We start from the raw sequence: 20,675 nt of genomic DNA on the forward strand, positions 1-20,675 counted from the left end.
GAACGCATGCAATCTCAGGTGAAATCTCCCTATCGTGAAACATACACAAGGCACACCCGGCCTAAAGAAATGTTCCACACCAGTAGCTACGCAGAGATCCTGGCACAATACCCTGCAAACTCTCCCGCGCAAAGGTTACTGGAACAAAGCTCTGACCCCAAGACATGTACAAGGCACACACACCTACAACATGTTCCATCCCAGTGACCACAGTAGGATCCTGGCGCACACACACGCAAACCTTCCCACCATTCAACACTGAACGCAGAGCTTCCACTGAGATACGCACCACTGAAAACCGACCAGCCATTCATTCACGCAAGCAAAGGGACACCATCCTTTGTGGTTTATCACACGTCCGCTTCCCAGGCATATATACAGGCTCGGGGCACTTTCTTGGTCATCCGACATCATGTCAAACCAAGACTCAAGCCCTCCAAGTTCGCCGTTCCCATGTGCGCAGGTTATTCCTGAAACTGATTTGTCTGACTCAGACTCGTCTGATAGCAGTCAAAAATCTCTCTTCAATAGTCGTCTGGCCCATGAAGTGCAAACTTCAATTAGACAGATCTCATTAAGAGACACAAAGATGAGGATAAACCGGTCCCCAGAACAAAAGACAAGCAGCAAACCAGCAGAGACCACCGACTAGAACACAAGGACTACAAATTTGTCCGAAGACTAGCGGTACCTCTCCTCCAACAAATGGTTTCAAAGCGAGTCTCCCTGAACAAACAGATCAACTTGCTGGAGAACGCCGTCAAGCACAAGAACCCACCGAAGTACCTCCTCAGCCAAGTTCCAGTCCCTACAATAACAAGTGCAAGTGTACACCACCGTACTTTTGGTCCATTTGGGGGCAGTTCCTCCTGGATACCACCCAGCCACTACACAAAATACCACGTGACCATAATATTATTGCACATATTTTGTCTCCATTAACACAATTATAATATACATCTTTCTGAATTGTTACAAATTTAAAAAAAAAAAAATTTGAACCAACAAAATCGCTAAGACACATTACCAAGACGAAGACGGGGGCCAAACACACTCGATCCACTGTGTTTGTTCCTTACAAGACTCAAGCCAATGGTTTGGGGACCGTTTCAAGCCACATACATACCTCACGACCAGTTTATGGGTCTTCTGGCTGGCCATTACACCAAACGTTGACGGTATAAATGAATTTTGTTATTAATAATTAGAAAATGTGGCACATGATCTCCATGCACCGGCAGTAGATAGGGCTGTTGTGAATACTCCATCAAAATCTTTTTGCCTGTTGGAATATTCAAAGGGGAAAAAATATGCAGGCACACAAATGCATCTGCACATCAGTGTGCAGTAGTAACCCAGATTCTTACAGGAGCACATCTTATGCTGTTTTGCGTATCTCCCAGAATTCTATTTCTTCAATTTTTAGGAACAACTGTTAGTATTTTGAATTATTCTGCCCTGTTAGCATAATTGTAATAAAAAAAATGTATAGCAGTATTAATTACATTCATACTCGTCAATTGTTAATGCATATGTATCACTACTTTGGGGTATTCAATTTAATCAGCACTTAAACTTGCAGCATTTAACCTCTGATCTATCTCTCTTTTGGTGCATTTGCACTTGTGTGTGCAGGACTAATTGCTCTGATGCAACTGCATATATTCGTCTTGCAGTTCCTTCAGCAACAGCATCTTATCTTGGTTGGTCCACTGACTTGTGCATTTGCACTTGTGTGTGCAGGACTAGTTGCTCTGATGCAACTGCACATATTTGTCTTGCAGTTCCTTCAGCAGCAGAAAATGATGATGCTTTGCAGAGTTTGAAGTGTTGCGTACTGCTCAATTCATAGCAGCTAGCCTCTATCTCCATTCATAACAACACATTATTTATATCTCACCATTCAACATTCAACACTGAACGCAGAGCTTCCACTGAGGGAAGGTCGTCACTTTAAAGCTGGATTCAATATTTTAAGCCATTATGTTGCAAGCTGCAAAAGACTACCCAAAGTTGACCAAGACAGAATCTCACATGACATCTGTAAGAGATGCCATTAATGACGAGGGTAGGAAGGTAGCAGTCAAGCTTGGGCTTATTAAAATTACACCTCGCATGAGCCAAACTATTGTATTATTCTGTTAATTCAATTTGCTCCCACATTAGGCCCTCCTATTATTGGAAAAGTACAGGTATTACTGTCAACCATAAAAGAAACTAGAACTTTCGGATGAAGAAGTCAGCCAGACTCAACTTTGAAGAACTGCAATGTATCCAGCCCAACCTGTCCAGGAAGAAATAAGGCCGTACAGAAGCCGTTTTGCGGATGATTTTGAGCTGATTTGACAGGAAACAAGAAGATATCAACAACATCAAGACGGACCTGGCCCTTATTAAGAGCCATTTAGTTTTAACACAGGGACAAAAGTTGGAACCGAGGGTTGTGCAAATTTCAAACGATCAGGAATTTTTGGGATGCAATGGAATTGGTACGTGTACCATCAATAGGGCCGCCTATTTTGAGTTGTACCCTATTAAAGGCATCAGGCCCAAAAGAGTTGGTCCTGAAACTGATGTCGGCTCTTTTTTCAAGTGATAATCTGGCTAGAAGCAACTTTCATGGGGGGAAGTTATCTGCAAGGGAGGGGTCATCAGAAAGGACGCGCTGAAGCACACTAGGGTATTTCAGGCAATACTGGCACAAGCGGGAAATAGAGTTCCCCGATTCCACAAAAGGAGACGTATACAGGAAGGCACTCACAGACGCAGTCAACGGAAGGTGTTGAAAGATAGCAACTGTTTGCAAACAGATAATTAGATAATCCGGTTTAATATCAGTTTTAAATTAACCAGACTGAGGCAGTACATTTTAAAATCATGAAGTGTCGACACAGAAGATAATCAGGTTTGTTTTCTGTTAACGAGACTGGGAAAGGTTTATTTTCAGTTAAAAGTTAAAAATATTTGTTCACATTGTAGTTTCACCTGGCAATAAAACAAATCTGTCAATAGTAGAACTTGTATCCCTTTGTTATTGATATAAAAAAAAATACATGTAGTTTGTGGATGATCATCCTAGTGAGACTGGGCATGCAAATATCACAGGAAAGAAGAAATTGCCACTTCAATAGGAATGTACATAAATTCCAAAATAGCACGACTCATCTTATAAGAAAGGTTTGAAGTAATCGTCACCCGCTGATGATGTTTATATTTCTTCCCTGACCGAAACAACAATAGGTCTACCCAGACCCCGGACTACCCGGAAGTATGAACACGTTACACCTCTTCTCCGTCAACTTCACTGCCTCCTGGTCCACCACCGAATCGTCTTCAAGATCCTCACCACAGTCTACAAATGTCTCCATAACCACGCCCCCTCATATCTCACCACTCTCATTGACGTGTATCACCCCAGACGACCTGGCCTTTGGTCCGGTTCAGACAACACACTGCTTGTAGTTCCTAAAGTGCATTCTTTGATAGGGGAACGTGGTTCTATGCACATGCCCCACGTCTTTGGAACAGTCTTCCGAGGGAAATCCGCTCAGCACAAACATTTCGAGGGTTCAAGAACCGTCTCAAGACTTTTCTGTTCAATCGTTAAACTGCCTTCACTGTTTTCACTTATTTTGAGTCTTTTTTTCTATAACTTACTTTGCTGTTAAGCGCTGTGATACCTTATGTGTATCTATAAATGCTTGTTATTATCATTATTATTATTAACCCATTCGCTTTGCCACATGAGTAGTACTTGAACATTTTGAGGTCCCTTTCCAAATGTTAGACAATGAGTTTTACATTACACAAAACAACACGTCATGAGATCAATGGAAATGTGTCGTTCTTCAATTGTGTCCGTTTCACTATGAAATAAACTTAAGTTTCAATTGCATCAAGTTTTTGGAAGGTTCAAAAATGACGTAATTTTTTTTTTAGGTATTCATCACTGCCCGCCCAAGTTTTCACATTCGGCCCAATGTTTAATATTTGTACATTTCTTTGTAAACTGAGTATTTTCACAAATAATTTTTTTTCTGATACATTTCAGAGCATCAGAGACAAGATCTACCGCTTCACCGGACCATATCAAAGTGGTTTCAAAAGAGGCAGGAGCTGCGCAGACATTGTATGGGCACAACGTATGCTAACCTCAGTTGTTATGACAAGGAAATGGGACTTCCACAAGATGGGCATTGATCTGTCGCGAGCTTTCGATACCATCAAGCGGAAACGCATCCTAGATGTCCTACTACAAGCAGGCTGCAACGAAGATGAAGTAAGACTAGCAAGATCACTGTTAGCAGAGACAAAGCTCAGGGTCTGTGTAAAAAACGAGCTGTCAGACTCATTTGAGACCTCAATAAGATCCCCCCAGGGTGATAGCCTATCACCAGTCTTTTTCACCTGCTACCTTGCTGCTGCACTCTCATCCGTCCGAGAAAGCTCCAACAGGCCCAACCCACCGGTCTCCAGCCTAGGTCTGCCACTAGAAATGGAGTACGCACACGATGTTGACTCTCCGGATGAAGAAAAGAAACCCCTGGACCATCTCCAGCCAGTAGCAGCGGAGAAACTAAAAGTCGACAACTTGTTCATGAACGTGACGAAGACAGAGTTTACTCACGTATACCTTGCAGAAGCCACGGAGACAGACTCACACGGCAAGGCTGTCCGTGGCAATGAGAGTTGGCGCAAGAACAAGACCCTAGGCTCCTTACTGTGCAGCACTTCAGACATCACAGCTCGCTGCATTCAAGGCAATGTAACATTCCACACGTTACAGAAACTCTGGAGCCAGCGAACCAAGATCCCGCCGAAGACAAGACTCCGTCTCTACAACACATACTGTGTATCAATCATGCTCTACAATTGCAACAGCTGGGCAGCACCCAAAGTCATGCTTGACAAGCTGGATGCGTGCCACCGCAGACACAGGTCACTGCTGGCCACAGAGCCTTATCAGCAACCAGGCACTATGCGAACTGTGCAATGAAGAACCCTTCTCATCAAAGGTCACAAAGCAAAGATGGTCAATGTTAGGCCATGTCCTACGTATGGATCCCGACACACCCGCTCAGAGGGCCTTAGACTTTACTGTTACTGGCTCTCAAGCCTACAAACCCAGACGAGGACGGAATTGCATAAATCTACTGGGCACAATACGTGCTGACCTCAAATGGGCTGGACTTGGACCCCTCCGCACTGCGAAACAACTCCATTGCCTACGGCAACTCGCCCATGACAGGACCAGGTGGCCGAAGACCAATGTGAAGGACTGATTGCGGCTGCGGGATGTCAAATCCGTCTACCGCAGCTGCAGTACACAGTATATATATATATATATAACAAAGATTAATACCAAAAGTCGTTTACAAGTAGAAAAATCGTGTACAAAGTCTATGGGATTTGCCACAGAACAAAAAGGAGAGAAAGAAAGAAAAAAAATGAGAACAAAAAGAAAGGCTTTTCCGCTACTTTGCAGAAAAGCAACACACAAAAAGGGGGAAAAAACCCTTAACAAAAACAAAATCTGTCCCCAATGCAACAAATAGACAAATTCTAGCCATTTTTAAGTTTTCGTTTTGCCAATTGCAAGGGTGTACATAGAAGCCTTTTGCAGGCATGCAATTGGGAATTTAGAAAAAAAAACCAGAAATTCCAAACCACAACAAGACTTTGTACATTGTTATTCAATTTATGAATGGCATTCTTGAGAAGTTAAAACCAAGGAAATCGGCTGATCTGAGGAAAAGTTGCTTGCCTGCTTTTGCTCAGGCAAATTTTTCTGTCTGGTGTGACGTCATTTCAGGCCAAAACCCCAATGTTACAACTACTCAGTACCAAAAGTTGTTTTTAACTCTAACGTACCTGAAAATCCACACCCCTGTTTTGGAGGATTTCAGCTGAATCAGGATACTTCATATTGAACAAGTTGGGGTATTTTGATGGATTCAGGACAGTAAGCCCAACAGCACTGCAGGATTTTGATAGATTCAGAAGGCTTCCATATTGAGCAGTTGGGGGGGGGGGGGGGCTTTTGACGGATTCAGGATCTCAACAATTTAACCCCTGGCTCACTGGTGGATACTGGACTCACTGGATACCAACATTTGTTTGCATGACAAAACTGATGGATTTTGGCGGATTCAGGATACTTTCTATTTACAATACCCAAGGGGTTATGGTTAATGGCACATTACCGCCTGGAATGCACCCACTTGGCTACAAAACACTTTTGGATACAATTAAATGGCAAGAACAGTAAAAGTAAAATATAAACTTCCACACAAGCATCCATTAAAAACTGGCTGCGTTTGTGTTATTCTTGCAAGAACCGTGCGAGAACAAATTTCCGGGGTCAATATTTTGTTTTCGAAAATCAAGCTGTGGATGCGTCAGAAAAAAACATTTGTGTTGGTGCTCTGTGTAGTTTATGTGACACACACTGTGTATTGAACGTTGAATGGACCGGACAGGATTAACGTATGCGTATATGCCTTCACATCAGATGTTAAGACATAAGGGGACGGTAAGGCATAAGGTTAGTTTCCTTGCAATCAGACCTTAAAAAAGTAAACAATACAAAACATGACATTTTGGGGGATTTCAGGCAGGAATACCCCTTTCAATTTTTGGATATTGTGGTATTGTAAATAGCATTAGCCAATGAGCAAACGTTTCTCAAGTACCTGTTTAATGAGCAGATTTTTTTGAATTCACAAAACCAAGTCATTTTTCCCCAATGTACATTTTACCCTTAATGTACAAAACAACTTAATTTGCACAAATTACGGCAGGAATATCAGTTGATAGAGCATATATATGTGACGTGGTATGTCAAATTCAGGCACATTTGGGCAAGAAGTCAATTTTCAGTTACTGCAATATTAGTGACATATAGGTCTCTCTCAAATGATGCGACTACAGATTGCCACATGCATCTCGGCATTTTGGATTCAAATGTTCTTGACGCTCATCGGCTGCACCTTTTTTCAATTTTTCAATTCAGAAAATTTGAGTAACATGCGCACGTGTTCAGAACATTTTGTCTCACCGTGCACAATGGCGTTGTGCAAATGACAACGTACTTTTCTTAATATGTCTTATAAGAGATACATCTATAGACTTCACTCTTACAAAGACCCCTTTTTTCTGAAATTTGATAATACAACATGGTTTTGACATACTGTGTCACATAACATATGATTAATACCAAAAACATATTAAAAGAAATATTACTATGTTATTCAGTGGCGGATCCAACATTTACAGAAATGAGGGGGGTGCCAATAAAGGATGCAAACCTGAACATTCAAGCAGGGCACATTGTACTTGCTATTCAATGTGGTTGAAAAGTTTCTGTCTTGAATATATCACAAGTGAAGTGAAAAAAAAGGAAAACAGACAAGATGAATGCACTTCCCATTCTGCCCATCTGATCCGCCACTGTTAATACTTAAACAATGCAAATCAACACCGAACTAGGATATATTTTTACATTCAAGAAAGAAGTAAACAGTTACCACATTCCCCTGGTCTTGTGCCTGTGGTCCCCTCCAGCGTGGATCCCCTCCAGCGTGGATCCCCTCCAGCGTGGATCCCCTCCAGCGTGGGTTCCCTCCAGCGTGGGTCCCCTCCAGCGTGGGTCCCGTCCAGCGTGGGTCCCGTCCAGCGTGGGCTTCCTCCAGCGTGGGTCCCCTCCAGCGTGGGTTCCCTCCAGCGTGGGTTCCCTCCAGCGTGGGTTCCCTCCAGCGTGGGTTCCCTCCAGCGTGGGTTCCCTCCAGCGTGGGTCCCCTCCAGCGTGGGTCCCGTCCAGCGTGGGTCCCCTCCAGCGTGGGCTTCCTCCAGCGTGGGTTCCCTCCAGCGTGGGTCCCCTCCAGTGTGGGTCCCCTCCAGCGTGGGTCCCCCCCAGCGTGGGCTCCCTCCAGTGTGGGCTCCCTCCAGCGTAGGCCCCCTCCAGCATGGGCTCCCTCCAGCATGGGTCCCCTCTAGCTCCACCTGTATGATCCAGTCTATATGTCTCTGGGTAAGAGGTCTCCAGGTGAGGGCCGCAGAAGGTGCTGGAGCTAAGCCAAGTGGTCTCTCGATCTCCTTCGCAAGCATTTACTGGAAACCAGCACGGCCTGTTCACCAATCAAACATAATACATAATATCAGATCAAGACGCCGAGTTGAAATACATGTAGAGTCAATTACAAGTCAAATTACAGGTCTAATAATACTCAAGACACACTGTGATCTTTAAAGCATTGCATTTCTTACAACTAAGTCTGAAACCTTCTAAAATCGCATTTGTTGGATTTTACCCACTTGATCGTTCATGTGGTTGTCCGGATCAGACCGGCCACATGCTAGCGGGCAGCGCGGTATGTACAGTGGTACCCTACTGTTGTGTACCATTGTGTGCTGTGCACTCAAGCACCACACACTGTATAATTACCGTGCGATACAGTCAGCATCACACGCTTTCCATGTCAGCAGGTCAATGTTTCAACTTTCATCCAGTGGGAAAAGGCTCCATTCAGTGTTGGCCTAGGTGTTTGTATATTCCCTTTACGGCCGGCAAGTGAGATCAGCTTCATCCTGAATCAAGACTCAGCAGCACTGATTTCAACAAAATGTACCCAAAGCAGCTTGATTGTACTATTTGTGTCCTTATTTTGTGTGGTTCATGAAACACCACAAAGCATATATGCATAAAAGGGAGGGGAGGAGAGCCCACTGACACCACTGCGTATATACACCATGCGGACAGGAGGGAAGAGGCATTTCTTACATAAGTTCTTTACAGACGGCCCACTTGCAAAGAGTAAACTGCATACCTTGGCAGTCACACTTGTTGGCGATTGTCCCCATGCATTCTTGCATTTGCGGATGCCCAGCTTGATCTTAGGCCTATCTCTAGTCTCCTCCAGCATGGCTTCCAGCGTCAGCCTGTCAGCTCTATAGGGGCTCTGGTCTGGGTCTCTACAAAGTAAGAGGTCAGGGCAGTGTAGGGTATTATGGCTCCAAAACTCGCAGCCAGGATCCTAGTCAGTAGCCTGTTCATGGATAAAAAGCAAAATTAGAAATAATTTTTGAAGAACAAGCTAGAGGCAGAGTTGAGATTGTGTAAATCACAAGTCAAATTACAACAAAACAGGATGAATGAAAGAGGAATATCTGAACAGTTCACATGAATTGCTTGCAAAAAAAAACAGTGCTGTTAAACCAAACAGTGGCATATGAATTCCTTTGGTGTATTAATTGTACATCTAAACTCCAATAAAATGTGCCGTTGCTCAATGGCTCAGCGCGTTGGGTCTGTTTATTGTATACGTGCTAGGCAGCGTTAGTGGACATACACAGAGCTTATCTCTATGTGTCCAAGGTCATCTGGCTGTGCGCTTTGGCCAGTTTACATGGGGTCCTTCTGACCACAAAGGATTTGATATGTTATACCTTCAAAGAAGGTTCAAGTGCTCTCCAACCAGTAGATCGTCTCACACGTGACTGGTAGATCATCTCACACGTGACGCCCAGTGTCAGCTCAATAACAGGGTTTTTGGCACTGCACCCACTGTTGGAGACTGGGTTAAGGACTATATGATTCATCCTGTTCTTATTAGGGGAGTGTGGGCAGGGCCGTAAAGACAACCCCACCAAATTCCTCGGTCAGACAGTTGCTGCCACCCAGCTGCAGCCAGAAGCACTGTAACTGCGCAAGGGCCGCTCTTTGCAGTTGGTGGCCCAGTTGTGCGAAGCTGGCCCATCAGTAACTGCCGCTCAGGTTCAGCCGGAAGACGCTGTGACTGTGCAAGGGCCGCTTGTGGCAGTTGGTGGTTCAGCGCTATTGTGTGAATCTGACCTAGCAGTGACTGCACCTGACCCTTGCTGGTAACCGTCACCATATGGTGTACTTGGTAACCTAGACATCCATCCACCAACTTGATGTTGCACATACTTCTTGTTCCCCGACCCAGCAGGTCCTCTTCCCTCTAATTGTAAAAGTTGGCTTCCACTGTGTCCTGCAACATAATGAAGAATGAGAAAGTGATTCCAATCACTTCTTTAAAGGATTAAAAAGAGAGAGAAAAAATTTCCAATCCAATTTCAAACACAAACAAACAAACATGAATTTGTTTCAGTGGGACTCCGGTTTTAATCCTTGTTGCAGGGACGACCGTACACTATTTTTGCAGTACATGTTGTGTAATATAATCACTTAGACATTTCTGGGTTACAAAATTCACTTTTCTAAAATTCCAAAGAAATTCACATCCTATTCACCAACTTTTTCAAATTTTATCAAATCCAGGTTTTGTAGTGAAGCCTTTAATTAACTGGTTAGGGTTCTGTCACACTTCTGCGTATCCTAATTCCTTATGAGTTGCGCATTGACATTTTTTTTCATACGCAGTCGTACGCACAATACGCACCTCATATGCATCTCTAGCATTTTGTGTAAGTTTTATGTACGCAGGCATACGCATGGTACGGCCCAATACGCCGGATAGTTTTGGGCATGCACAAAACTACGCTGCGTACGCTGTTACGCAGGTTATACGTTATAAATACGCAGCACATTTGGCCCTGCATCGGTCGAGCGTGGTACGAGTACGATATGTGTTACGAGTGGATAAGTGGTTCATACGCGGTAATACGCTGACCTCCCGGCACGCACCCCGTCAGCATATGAGCCGGTGTATACATAGCGTACTTGCAGCGAAGATACAGCACACGCTGAACGAACTCATAGCGAATGCCGACGTACTGCAAGAATTGGCACTGCTCACTCTGCGAGTGGGCAGCGCATTGTACTTATTGGTAACTTATGAGAACACACAGATAGCGTACTTGCCGCAACTCATACGCATCTCATATGCAGTGGATGCACTGGATTCGTTACTTGTACGCTAGATGTGCGTCGCACATTAAAGTCAAAATAATTTTAAAAAAATTGACGTTTTGAGCGTATGGCTGGGTATTGAAACATTTTGATAAGGAACTCATAAGGAATTAGGATACGCAAAAGTGTTGACAGGGGCTTTATATTAATGAAGTGCATCGAGTCGGGTTGACCAGGCCAAACCGACCCAAAACATTGGAGATATAAACCGAATCCGAACTGAAACCAATCTTAACTCCCTCAAACTGACCCGACCCGACAAAAATTAAGGTGAAACCGATCCAAACCGACCCGACTCGAAAAAACCCCCGAAAAAAACGAATATACCTTGCTTGGACAAAGTTATCACTTTTTTGTGCCTGCCCTTACCCACATGGCATGAATTCTTTTGCAAAACCATCGTCTCTCTGTCTGTCACACTCAGTTGGTTCATCGAGAGCAACTCTGCTTATTGAACAAACGCTTGGTATCATCACGCGGTATCATGAAAACTGTTACAATGTATCTAAACCGACCCGACCTCGGTTTCGGTTTCACAGTGTTGTAGTCGAGGCCACAACCTCCGAGGCCGAGGCCAAGGCTGAGGCCACAACCAACGAGGCCAAGGCCGAGGCCGAGGCCGAGGCCACAACCGCGAGGCCAAGGCCAAGGCCGAGGCCACCGCCTCCGAGGCCAAGGCCGAGGCCGAGGCCAGCTATCAAAACACATAATAAAATATAAATCACTAAAACAAGGCTAAGATTATGTGGGAGTTTTAACATCTTTTCAGTTGAATTCACTGAGTTTTGGAGTGCCTGGCTTACAAATTTACAGCTTGCAACGGGTTTCCTCTTGTACAGATTTTATTTTTTAAAGAAAGAAATCTCAAGTTTTGTATCACTGAAAGCAAATTACACAACAAAATCAATGGCGTTTGAATCAGACTCATAGGTGTTTGCCCTTTGGAGATACAACAATTTAAATGGCCAAATTTTGAGTTTCAATTCTGTAAGATTTACATCATTTACTTTTGGCATGTTTTATGAATCTTACTTTAAAAAACCTATCAAAATGCTTAATATCATAGGAATCCCCATTAAATATACAACAACTTGATTTTTGAATCAGGTTTTTACCACTCATAACCAAAAAGTTACGCCCCCCCCCCCCCGACCTTCGCACTGTCCAGGCGCGCGCCGAGCAAACACCGCGATGCGACCAGACAATGCCAGATGGCCCGCCGTTACGCACGGGCAAAGCATAGTTCCAATCCCACTCCACACAACGGGATAAGTGTCCACGCATTATCACTGTTAATACCACGGTACCAGGCAAAGTCTGGCAATGGCCAATCCCGCTCCAAACAACACGGCAACACGGAACATGCGTGCATGATATCACTCAGTTCATCAAAATGACCGTGAATTCTCGGATCATCCGATTTGAATCCAATGGCTTCGAAGAATTTTAAGATCATGGCAAGAGGTAGGGAGTCCAGAGGTTTTGGCCGTATATCTGTAACCACGCAAAATTAGTCAATTTCAAACCGTGCTTATACATGTAATAAGTATCAACATGGCTCTAAAAATACAAAAAAAGTATCCTGGTACCACGAGGAATACTGACTCCTATTATTAAAACATTCATTCAGAACTTTGCATTCATTTGGATGGAAAAACGAATTCTGAAATCGCGCTTTCCATATTGACCATTTGCGCCAAACATTACCGTGTGAGCCGGAACTTTCATTTAAATTGCCGTCTAAAAATAAAATCTACTTGATAAATCGTAATTGTTTTTATCATATCTTTATGGGGGGAAAATGGTACGGACTAGTACACTCGATCGTACCCAGAAAGTTCAGACTTTTACTGAAACAATGGCCTATAAAAAGAAATGATTAAGCTTGCCGCACCTTGCTGCAAATTATTTTTAAAGGTCGGGGTACAGAGGCGAAACGAGAAAATTTTGTACAACACTGCAACCAGACTAGTCTACTACCACATGTTATTGTACGCAAATGGGATTGGTGCCAGACTATTGTAGTCTGGCACGCGGTGACAGTTATAACGCTTGCACGCACGTGGAAAACTGAAGCGCAGGCTAGGCGAAGATGCTAGGTACGTGAGTACGTATAAACTATAATGCAACCATTTCCAGTTCATTCGTGCGTACATTGTATATATATGCGTTCGTTTCACAGAACCCACTGCGGCAGAATCTCGAGGGCTTAAATTTAAATTAATAGGAAACACATCAAAATGGGCGGCCTCGAGCCGGCCTCGACCGATTCGCCGAGGCCAGAAGGCTCCGAGGCCGAGGCCAAGGCCGAGGCATTGCACCTCCGAGGCCAAGGCCGAGGCCGAGGCCATGAAAATCTGCCTCGAGGCCGGCCTCGAGACCTCCAACACTGCGGTTTCAGGTCGGGTTTGCACATCATTACTTTATATGAAAGCATTTTAAAGAACATTTGTCATCGAGCAGTAGCTTAGTGGGTAGCAAGATGGGAAAAAATGTTGCAACCTGACAGCACTTCCACGATTGTGTACAAAGTCTATGGAGAGACAAGAACATTTTTGAAGTATTTCTTAACAAATTTGGAAAAATTTCTCAGTCCCACATTCATGTCTTATCATTTTTGCAATGAATGACCTTCATTGAGATGCAGTGGCATATCCAGGGGGGGGGGGGCACTTTGTCCCCCCTGGTGGATTTTTTTGACAATTTTTTTTTTTGTCAGCAATGATTTTAATAAATGTTTAAAGATTTTTCTGACATAAATCCCACCAAAGAAAACCTGCTCAACAACCATTACAATGCGCAGTGAAATGTATAAATGTGTAGTATGCATAATAATGGTCGAGTATGCATAATAATGGTCAGTTTTGAGGAGCGCCCCCATTTGGAAGATTGGTACCAGCCCCCCCCCCCCTCCCCCCCACACACACTTTTTGATTTTACGGAGGGCAAGTGTTCGGAGGACCCCCCCCCCCCCCCCCCCCCATTTTACGGAGGGCAAGTTTTCGGAGGGAAAGACATGTCTACATTTCAGCGCGGATGTGCGGTTGCCTCCCTGACATCAACAGCTGGATACGCTGCTGTTGAGATGATATATATATGAAGATTTACCAAAAAAAAATTTCTACGAGTATTACAAGATCCCTGATTTGAATCCCTGTCATCTAGTCCCATAAATGTGACTGAAATACTGGACTACCTCCGTATAAGTCACAAAGCCACGTACAGTCTGTGCGCGGAGCGTCCCGTTGCTAGGGGGAGCCGAAAATTATTACAGATTGAAATTATTTTGTGAGATGAAAATCAACCTAGCTATAGTATGACTGATAAATAGCACCAAATCGTTAAATTCGGTACCTTCAGAGGTCTGGTTATTCAAAAATCATGGTGATTCATCAAAGAATGCAGACGGTTTTTGACAAGCATGACGTCTCCAGACTGTTTCCCGGCCACCCTAATAATAGTCAAGAGGCTAAAGGGGTCAAGGAACCAGACGAAAGCTTTAATCATCTACTAAGCGTGCGTCAATTTTGGCAAAGCGCACCGCGGCTGTTACCTGTCATTCCAAAATCTTTGGCGCTCTGTAAAGTGCTCGGATGCAATGCGTCACCGCGGATGAAGAGCGCACCAAGATGGCGCGCTTCGCTGCAGATTTTGGAATGACAGGCAACAGCCGTGGAGCCCTTGCCAAAACTGACACACGCTCAGTAGATGATTAAAGCTTTCGTCTGATTTCTTGACCCCTTTAGCCTCTCCACTATTATTAGGGTGGCCGGGAAACAGTCTGGAGACGTCATGCTTGTCAAAAACCGTCTGCTTTCTTTGACGAATTACCATGATTTTTCGGTAACTAGACCTCTGATGGTGCCGAATTTAACGATTTTGTGCTATTTAGCAGTCATACTATAGCTAGGTTGATTTTCATCTCACAAAATAATTTCCATCTTTAATTAATTTTCGGCTCCCCCTAGCAACGGGACGCTCCGCACACAGGCTATACGTGGCTTTGTGACTTATAATACGGAGGTAGTCCAGTATTCCAGTCACATTTATTGGACTCAGTATCTCAGTATCTGTCACTCGGCTGTTCATTTTCATCCACTATTTTTGTTCTGAGACTGATTTTTTTTTTTTTTTGGAGAAAATTTTGAGGATTTTTTTTTTAGTCAAAGGAAAAACATAAATTAGCCTAAGTGGTACAACCAGGAGTTGTGATTCTGGCACGAGTTTTGTGCCTAATTTCCGGACGGTCCCGTTTTCGGTTTTTGTTGCTGGCAGTGACAACGGCACTGATGATGACACGCCCGGGCTAAATTTGTGTGATCTCGGTATCTCTAAATTTGGCCCAAAACATCCAGCACAAGTTCCAGCATTAAGATGTTGATACACTAAGTTAACTTACATTTCATATAGAAGGTGAAATTTCCCGTTCTTGGCCGAGAGCCTGCCTACGTGTCCTGCTGGAAAACACGAGCAACCCATCACATACCATACCAGCACTGGCAGTGATGGACCCGCCCTTCTCATGCCGTACGTACAGTACATGTGGGCCGATGCAGCTACTCGACTCGTGGACGCACATTCTTTCGTTTTACACGCGGTTCAACCGCTGTGCTCTTATCCTATCAAAAGCCGTGCAAAACAATACGGTGTCATATGAAAACGCGTCTCCTATAAAAACTGGATTCTGTGACCCGTTATTGGTTAAAGGTAAAGTCCATCTCTTGTAATTTGTGCATTTAGTGTTTGTTTGAAGCAACGTGCTCAGTCAAAATCTAAAGTCATGATGTTTAGCAAGTGCACCCGCGTGAGCGCTTCGCTGAATAAAAAACGAAGTAGGGAAATTTCCAGCGGTACATCTTAAGACGCACTGTTGGAAAGCCTTCTTTTGTTGATTTTTTTTCAAAATGACAGCTTGCCAGAAAAGATAATTTCACAGGGCGTTTAGCCCCCTTACTATTTTTCAACCGAGTATGTTATTTTTCAACAATAATTACCTCAGTTACTTTTTGGATAGCTGCAAATGATGGACTGTACGTAGCTTTAAACCTTTCTACGTGACCGCGATCGCTCTACTATTATTCTTAGGCATGCGCAGTAATTAAGCAGACTGGTGATGGTCACGCGGGAGGGTTTAACCAATAACAGGTACAGAATCCAGATTTTACAGGAGTCCTAGTTTCATATGACAACACCGTGTTGCTTTGCGCGGCTTTTCATTGGATAAGTAGGGAGCTCTGGAAGTGCCATCCGATTTGTTCAGACACTGACATATTGTATCTCCGATGACGACAAAATACAGGCAAGATGACGACATCCTGAGATAATTTATTGGGGGATGACGACATCCTCAAAGTAGGATGACGACATATCGTCATAATTTAATATGGCATGACGACATCCTGATAATAGGATGACAACATCTTAAGACAATCTCTTCTGGCATGATGACATACTGGGATAGTTTGTTAGGGGATGACGACATCCTGGAAATAGGATGACGACATCCTGAGATAATTTATGATGGGATGACGACATCCTGAAAATAGGATGACGACATCCTGAGATAATTTATTATGGGATGACGACATCCTAAAAATAGAATGACGACATTCCGAGATATTTTATTATGATATGACGCTGACATCCTGAAAGTAGGATGAGGACATCCTGAGATATTACGGGGTGCATTGAATCCATCTTGAAAACGCATATACATCATAACCTCTCATCATCAAATAAATACCTTGTATATACAACGATAGGGTAAATTGTTTACAAGCCGCACGTCCACCTGTGCGTATTGGCTTCAATGCACCCTGTGATAAATTATGTCATGATGTCGTCACCCTGCTTCCAGAATGGCATCATCCCATAACAAACTATCTAAAGATGTTGTCATCCTATTTTTTCAGAATGTCGTCATCCCATAATAAATTGTATGAGGATGTCGTCATCCTATTTTCAGGATGTCGTCATCCCCTGATAATTTATATCAGGATGTCGTCATCCTACTTTTAGGATGTTGTCATGCCCTAATAGATTATATCAGGATATCGTCATCCTATTTTCAGGATGTCGTCGTCCCATAATATATTATCTCAAGATGTCGTCATCCTACTTTCAGAATGTCGCCATTCCCTAATGAATCATCTGAGGATGTCGTCATCTTGCCTGTATTATGTCGTCATCCTAAGATAAAATAGGTCAGTATCTGAACAAGTCGGATGGCACTTCCAGAGCTCCGTAGTATACTACTTGTACAGCAACAATTTTCTTTTTCTTTTCTGATCCGAGGCTCTGGAGGATTTAAAAAAAAAAAGAAGGAAATTAAGTCCAAAATCCGCACCAAGTTGAAAAACAGTAGCCTCCACTCCAGCCTGGTTTTTCATTTTAAATGCCCCATAGGAAAGCGCACAGGTACCCCAGATAGTTGTGTAATAAAAAAAATATCGCCGCCGGTACAGCGCCCTCTAAAAATAATCATTGAGAGTGACGTTTCTGAAATTTCGAACTTGCTTTGGCTCAGAGTCATGACTGTTTACGTAATCATTTCGACATCTAATTAAACAAACCAATGCAAGCATAGCAACTCTAACATTGAGACTGTCGACAAAAATTGATGTTTTCAAAGCAGAACAAAGACCGTTACCAGTATATACAAAACGTGACAAAATAACATCGCACTGGAAGTGAAAGCTGAAAACGAAACCGATGTTTACGAAAAATCGCAAGGTATGCACTTGGTATGACGTACGCCCACGTGATTGCGCGCACAGGTGGTGGTGTTTTGTTTTGTGACACTGACAGGCGCAGAATGAATGGATAATATTCACGCGTGGTGGTTGTTGTCTGCGTGCGCTGCACATGTGTAGCCTAGCCTGCAAAAAATGTAACAATGCCCGTCTCGCAAAATTTTGTGTCGTTGCCATGTTGGGTCATGCAACTTTCTCCAGATTCGTTGTTGAGGAACGTCTTGTATCTCCACTTGTGAGGTGGTTTCAGTGTGTCCGCCATCAACTCGATTTTCTTAAAACCTGAAAAACTGCAAGACGTTCATGGTCCGGTCGTGAGTATTTAGCAGGGAAAGAATCGTATTACCAAGGTTGCGATCATGGCGATTTGCATTCACAAAGCGCGGGATTCGCAATGGTACCAATCCTGTTGCATAAACCGCAGATCTAAGATTCTCACATAATCCTATTTAAACATGTTGGATTTTGAGCATGTTAAGGAAGTGACAATTAAGCTAGTGGTTACTCACGTACATCACAATATGTGCACCCCCCTCCCCCATGTTGAAGCACTTGGAAGTGTTCAACATATTTAATTGGCCTGATCGAAGATCAATCTGATAATTGACAATTATTATGCACCCAAAATAGGGCTGATGGCTTTCAGGGACTTCATTCCGCCTTGCAACATATCTCTCTCTGTTATTTTAGTCTCTATTGTATCATAGTGGTTATGTGAAGTAGTTTTCTACAGGAAATAATTAATGCTGGGTTCCTTTATTTTCAATAGGGCCCAAAGAAATATTGATTGTAAAAAGAATGCTAAAGTCATATCCGTCACACCTTTTGTGACGGAAATGACAATTATTATATTAATTGGCTTTTGGAGGTATAATTACCTTTTCAAGTTGTTTATTTTACAAATTATGGCAGTAGGTACATATTGAGAAATACACTGGGACATGCATTTTGAGGGGGTTTTGAGGGAGTATTGTAACAAATGAGCATCTTGTCCATTATTTTAAAGAGTTTTTAACTCTGCACATAATAGGAGTCGTGTTTAAGTTAATTTCACTGCGTAAAAATCTAATTTTCATTCTATATTTTTTCGATTTATCAAGTTTATAGTGCCTTAAAGTGTCGGGACATGAAAGTAGACACTTGATACTGAAGAATGACCCATAGGCTCCTTTTTAATAAGAACTTGCTGGGAGTGTACATGCGGGAAGAAATTCATGATAAACTATCTCCAGCATTTAGGATAGAGATAAACCCACGAATGATTCTAGCGTAAGGTTGATGCATTGGCAGTTGTACTGTTTAACTATGTTCACTATAGGGTGTCAGTGGGTACGTTTAATTTTTTGAAAAGAAGCTGAAACAATTAGAAGCAGTAAGTGAAAATTAACAAAAATCCACTTTGACAAAAGATGTAGATCATCAATTTAATTTAGCTAGTTAAACTGTGCACATTCATTTACTTGTGCTTTTAACAAATTCAATAAATATATAAAATCTGATATCAAAAGTATTTTTGTCCTCTGCAGGCTGAGTGTAAACATTAAACTGAAATCCACAGGCAAAAGGGGAACTATGTATTGGTGGAGTGAGGAAATTATGGATGTGACATTTACACATTTAAACATTTAAAATAATAAACAAAGTTCTAAATCGTATTTTTCCAAAGTTTTTATCAAAACTCAAATTTGAAAAACAGGAACCTATTTTCCGCTATCTTCCTTTGAGTAGAGCATGCATAAAAAAAATAATTCAAACCTATTCAATTTGCTAAAAGCTGAGGAGAACTGCAGTACTAGATTACTTTCAGGCTACGTGCTCATCTTTTTATTGTTTTCAATGACAGCCCTCTTTTTATTATGTTACTCGTTTATTATTTATTGTGTCGATCATGTTGGTCTGCACAATGGGCAGTCGTCAGTCTTTGTGAAAGGGCTCAACATAGAGATGGTTCTTTAAATGTTTGCTATACATTTACAAAATGAAACGTCACATCCTTAGAAGACATTGGAGGAGGAGGTCTAAGAAATTGGAGGAGGAAGGCAATTGGGGGTCTGTGGATGTTTGGGCTACTACGTGCATGTAGAGGGTAACAGATGTCTCTGATGGTGATGCTGAAGTTTTGCAGAGCTATCGTCTGTTTGCTGACCTTCATTGCTAGACGGACAGAGCATGGATGTAGCTGCTTGATACTTATGATGATGGTGTCCCTTTTGGTGAGTGCTGGGTGTTCACTGATTTCCTGTAATTCTCCCCATCTGCCATGTGCTCTGTGTTTGTGCTGTCTGGCGTTGAGTTCTCTTGCTGGTGTACCCAGTGTACACTTTCTGCATTCGCAGGGGATGCATCAGGTTCGGTCTTGGAGGCTTGCTTGTCCTGTGGGCTATTGTGGATCTTGTGGGTGTGGTAAGCCCGGATACCTTTGTCATTTAGGAAGTACTGGATGTGATGAGATCTGCCTGTGTTGGGCTGTGTAATAGGCGGGGTGAGCCTAGTGGGTTCGTCCTTGGGTGTAGGGGACCCTTTGGTAGGTGAAAGACTTTGGATCTTGCGTCTTGACTGGATGAGCCTTGAATCTGTTGTGTTGTAGTGCTGTCTTGACATGGTAAAGTTGTTGCCGGCCAGGATTGTGGTTGCTGATGCAGGCTTCCCGGACAAGGTTGCTCTTTGACTGGTGTTTGGATTTCCGGGTGCAGGAAGGATTGGTTGTGGATGTTGCCAGTCAGTGTCTGTCGGTCATCTCTAATAGACTCAGGGGTCGAGGGTGTTGTCAGACTATTTTCAGACCTTAGCATCCAGGGATGAGATTCAAGGCGCCTGATCCTCACTGCGCCAGATGCTGCTGTAAATCCAGTTGAAGTCTTCCAGGACCTGCTGGAGGTCCCATGCTGTATGATGAAGTGATGAGAGTCTCATCCATGTACTGAAGACAAACTCTTGGTCTCAGATCTACGAAGGCAGTACTCCTATATGAAGGCATTGACTAAAACTGGGGATAGAGTTGATCCTGTGGAAGTTCCAGAAGGCTGCTTGGA

At 43.1% G+C, this 20,675-nt stretch overlaps 2 protein-coding genes across 2 annotated transcripts; one reads left to right on the top strand and one right to left on the bottom strand.

Annotated features, from left to right (window-relative positions):
• The first annotated feature begins 1,983 nt into the window (after nucleotides 1-1,983).
• LOC119731803 lies at nucleotides 1,984-4,996 on the top strand. Its single transcript, XM_038205079.1, has 3 exons — nucleotides 1,984-2,076; nucleotides 3,241-3,438; nucleotides 4,052-4,996. The coding sequence occupies exons 1-3, from the start codon at nucleotides 1,984-1,986 to the stop codon at nucleotides 4,994-4,996; spliced, it is 1,236 nt and encodes a 411-aa protein (XP_038061007.1).
• A 1,094-nt stretch (nucleotides 4,997-6,090) lies between these two features.
• On the bottom strand, nucleotides 6,091-9,475 carry LOC119725840. Its single transcript, XM_038197434.1, has 3 exons — nucleotides 9,445-9,475; nucleotides 8,826-9,044; nucleotides 6,091-8,126 (listed from the first exon to the last, which is right to left on the bottom strand). The coding sequence occupies exon 3, from the start codon at nucleotides 8,104-8,106 to the stop codon at nucleotides 7,504-7,506; it is 603 nt and encodes a 200-aa protein (XP_038053362.1). The 5' UTR covers nucleotides 8,107-8,126; nucleotides 8,826-9,044; nucleotides 9,445-9,475; the 3' UTR covers nucleotides 6,091-7,503.
• Between the last annotated feature and the right edge of the window lie 11,200 nt (nucleotides 9,476-20,675).

The sequence above is a fragment of the Patiria miniata genome, unplaced genomic scaffold (genome assembly GCF_015706575.1).
Source record: "Patiria miniata isolate m_02_andy unplaced genomic scaffold, ASM1570657v1 HiC_scaffold_1, whole genome shotgun sequence".
Classification (NCBI taxonomy): Eukaryota; Metazoa; Echinodermata; class Asteroidea; order Valvatida; family Asterinidae; genus Patiria; species Patiria miniata.

Coding starts and splice junctions, on each gene's coding strand:
- LOC119731803 (XM_038205079.1), top strand. CDS start 1,984: ATGTTGCAAGCTGCAAAAGACTACCCAAAGTTGACCAAGACAGAATCT. Junction 2,077..3,240: donor TTAATGACGAGGGTAGGAAG/GTAGCAGTCAAG, acceptor AAACAACAATAG/GTCTACCCAGACCCCGGACT. Junction 3,439..4,051: donor ACGACCTGGCCTTTGGTCCG/GTTCAGACAACA, acceptor GATACATTTCAG/AGCATCAGAGACAAGATCTA.
- LOC119725840 (XM_038197434.1), bottom strand. CDS start 8,106: ATGCTTGCGAAGGAGATCGAGAGACCACTTGGCTTAGCTCCAGCACCT.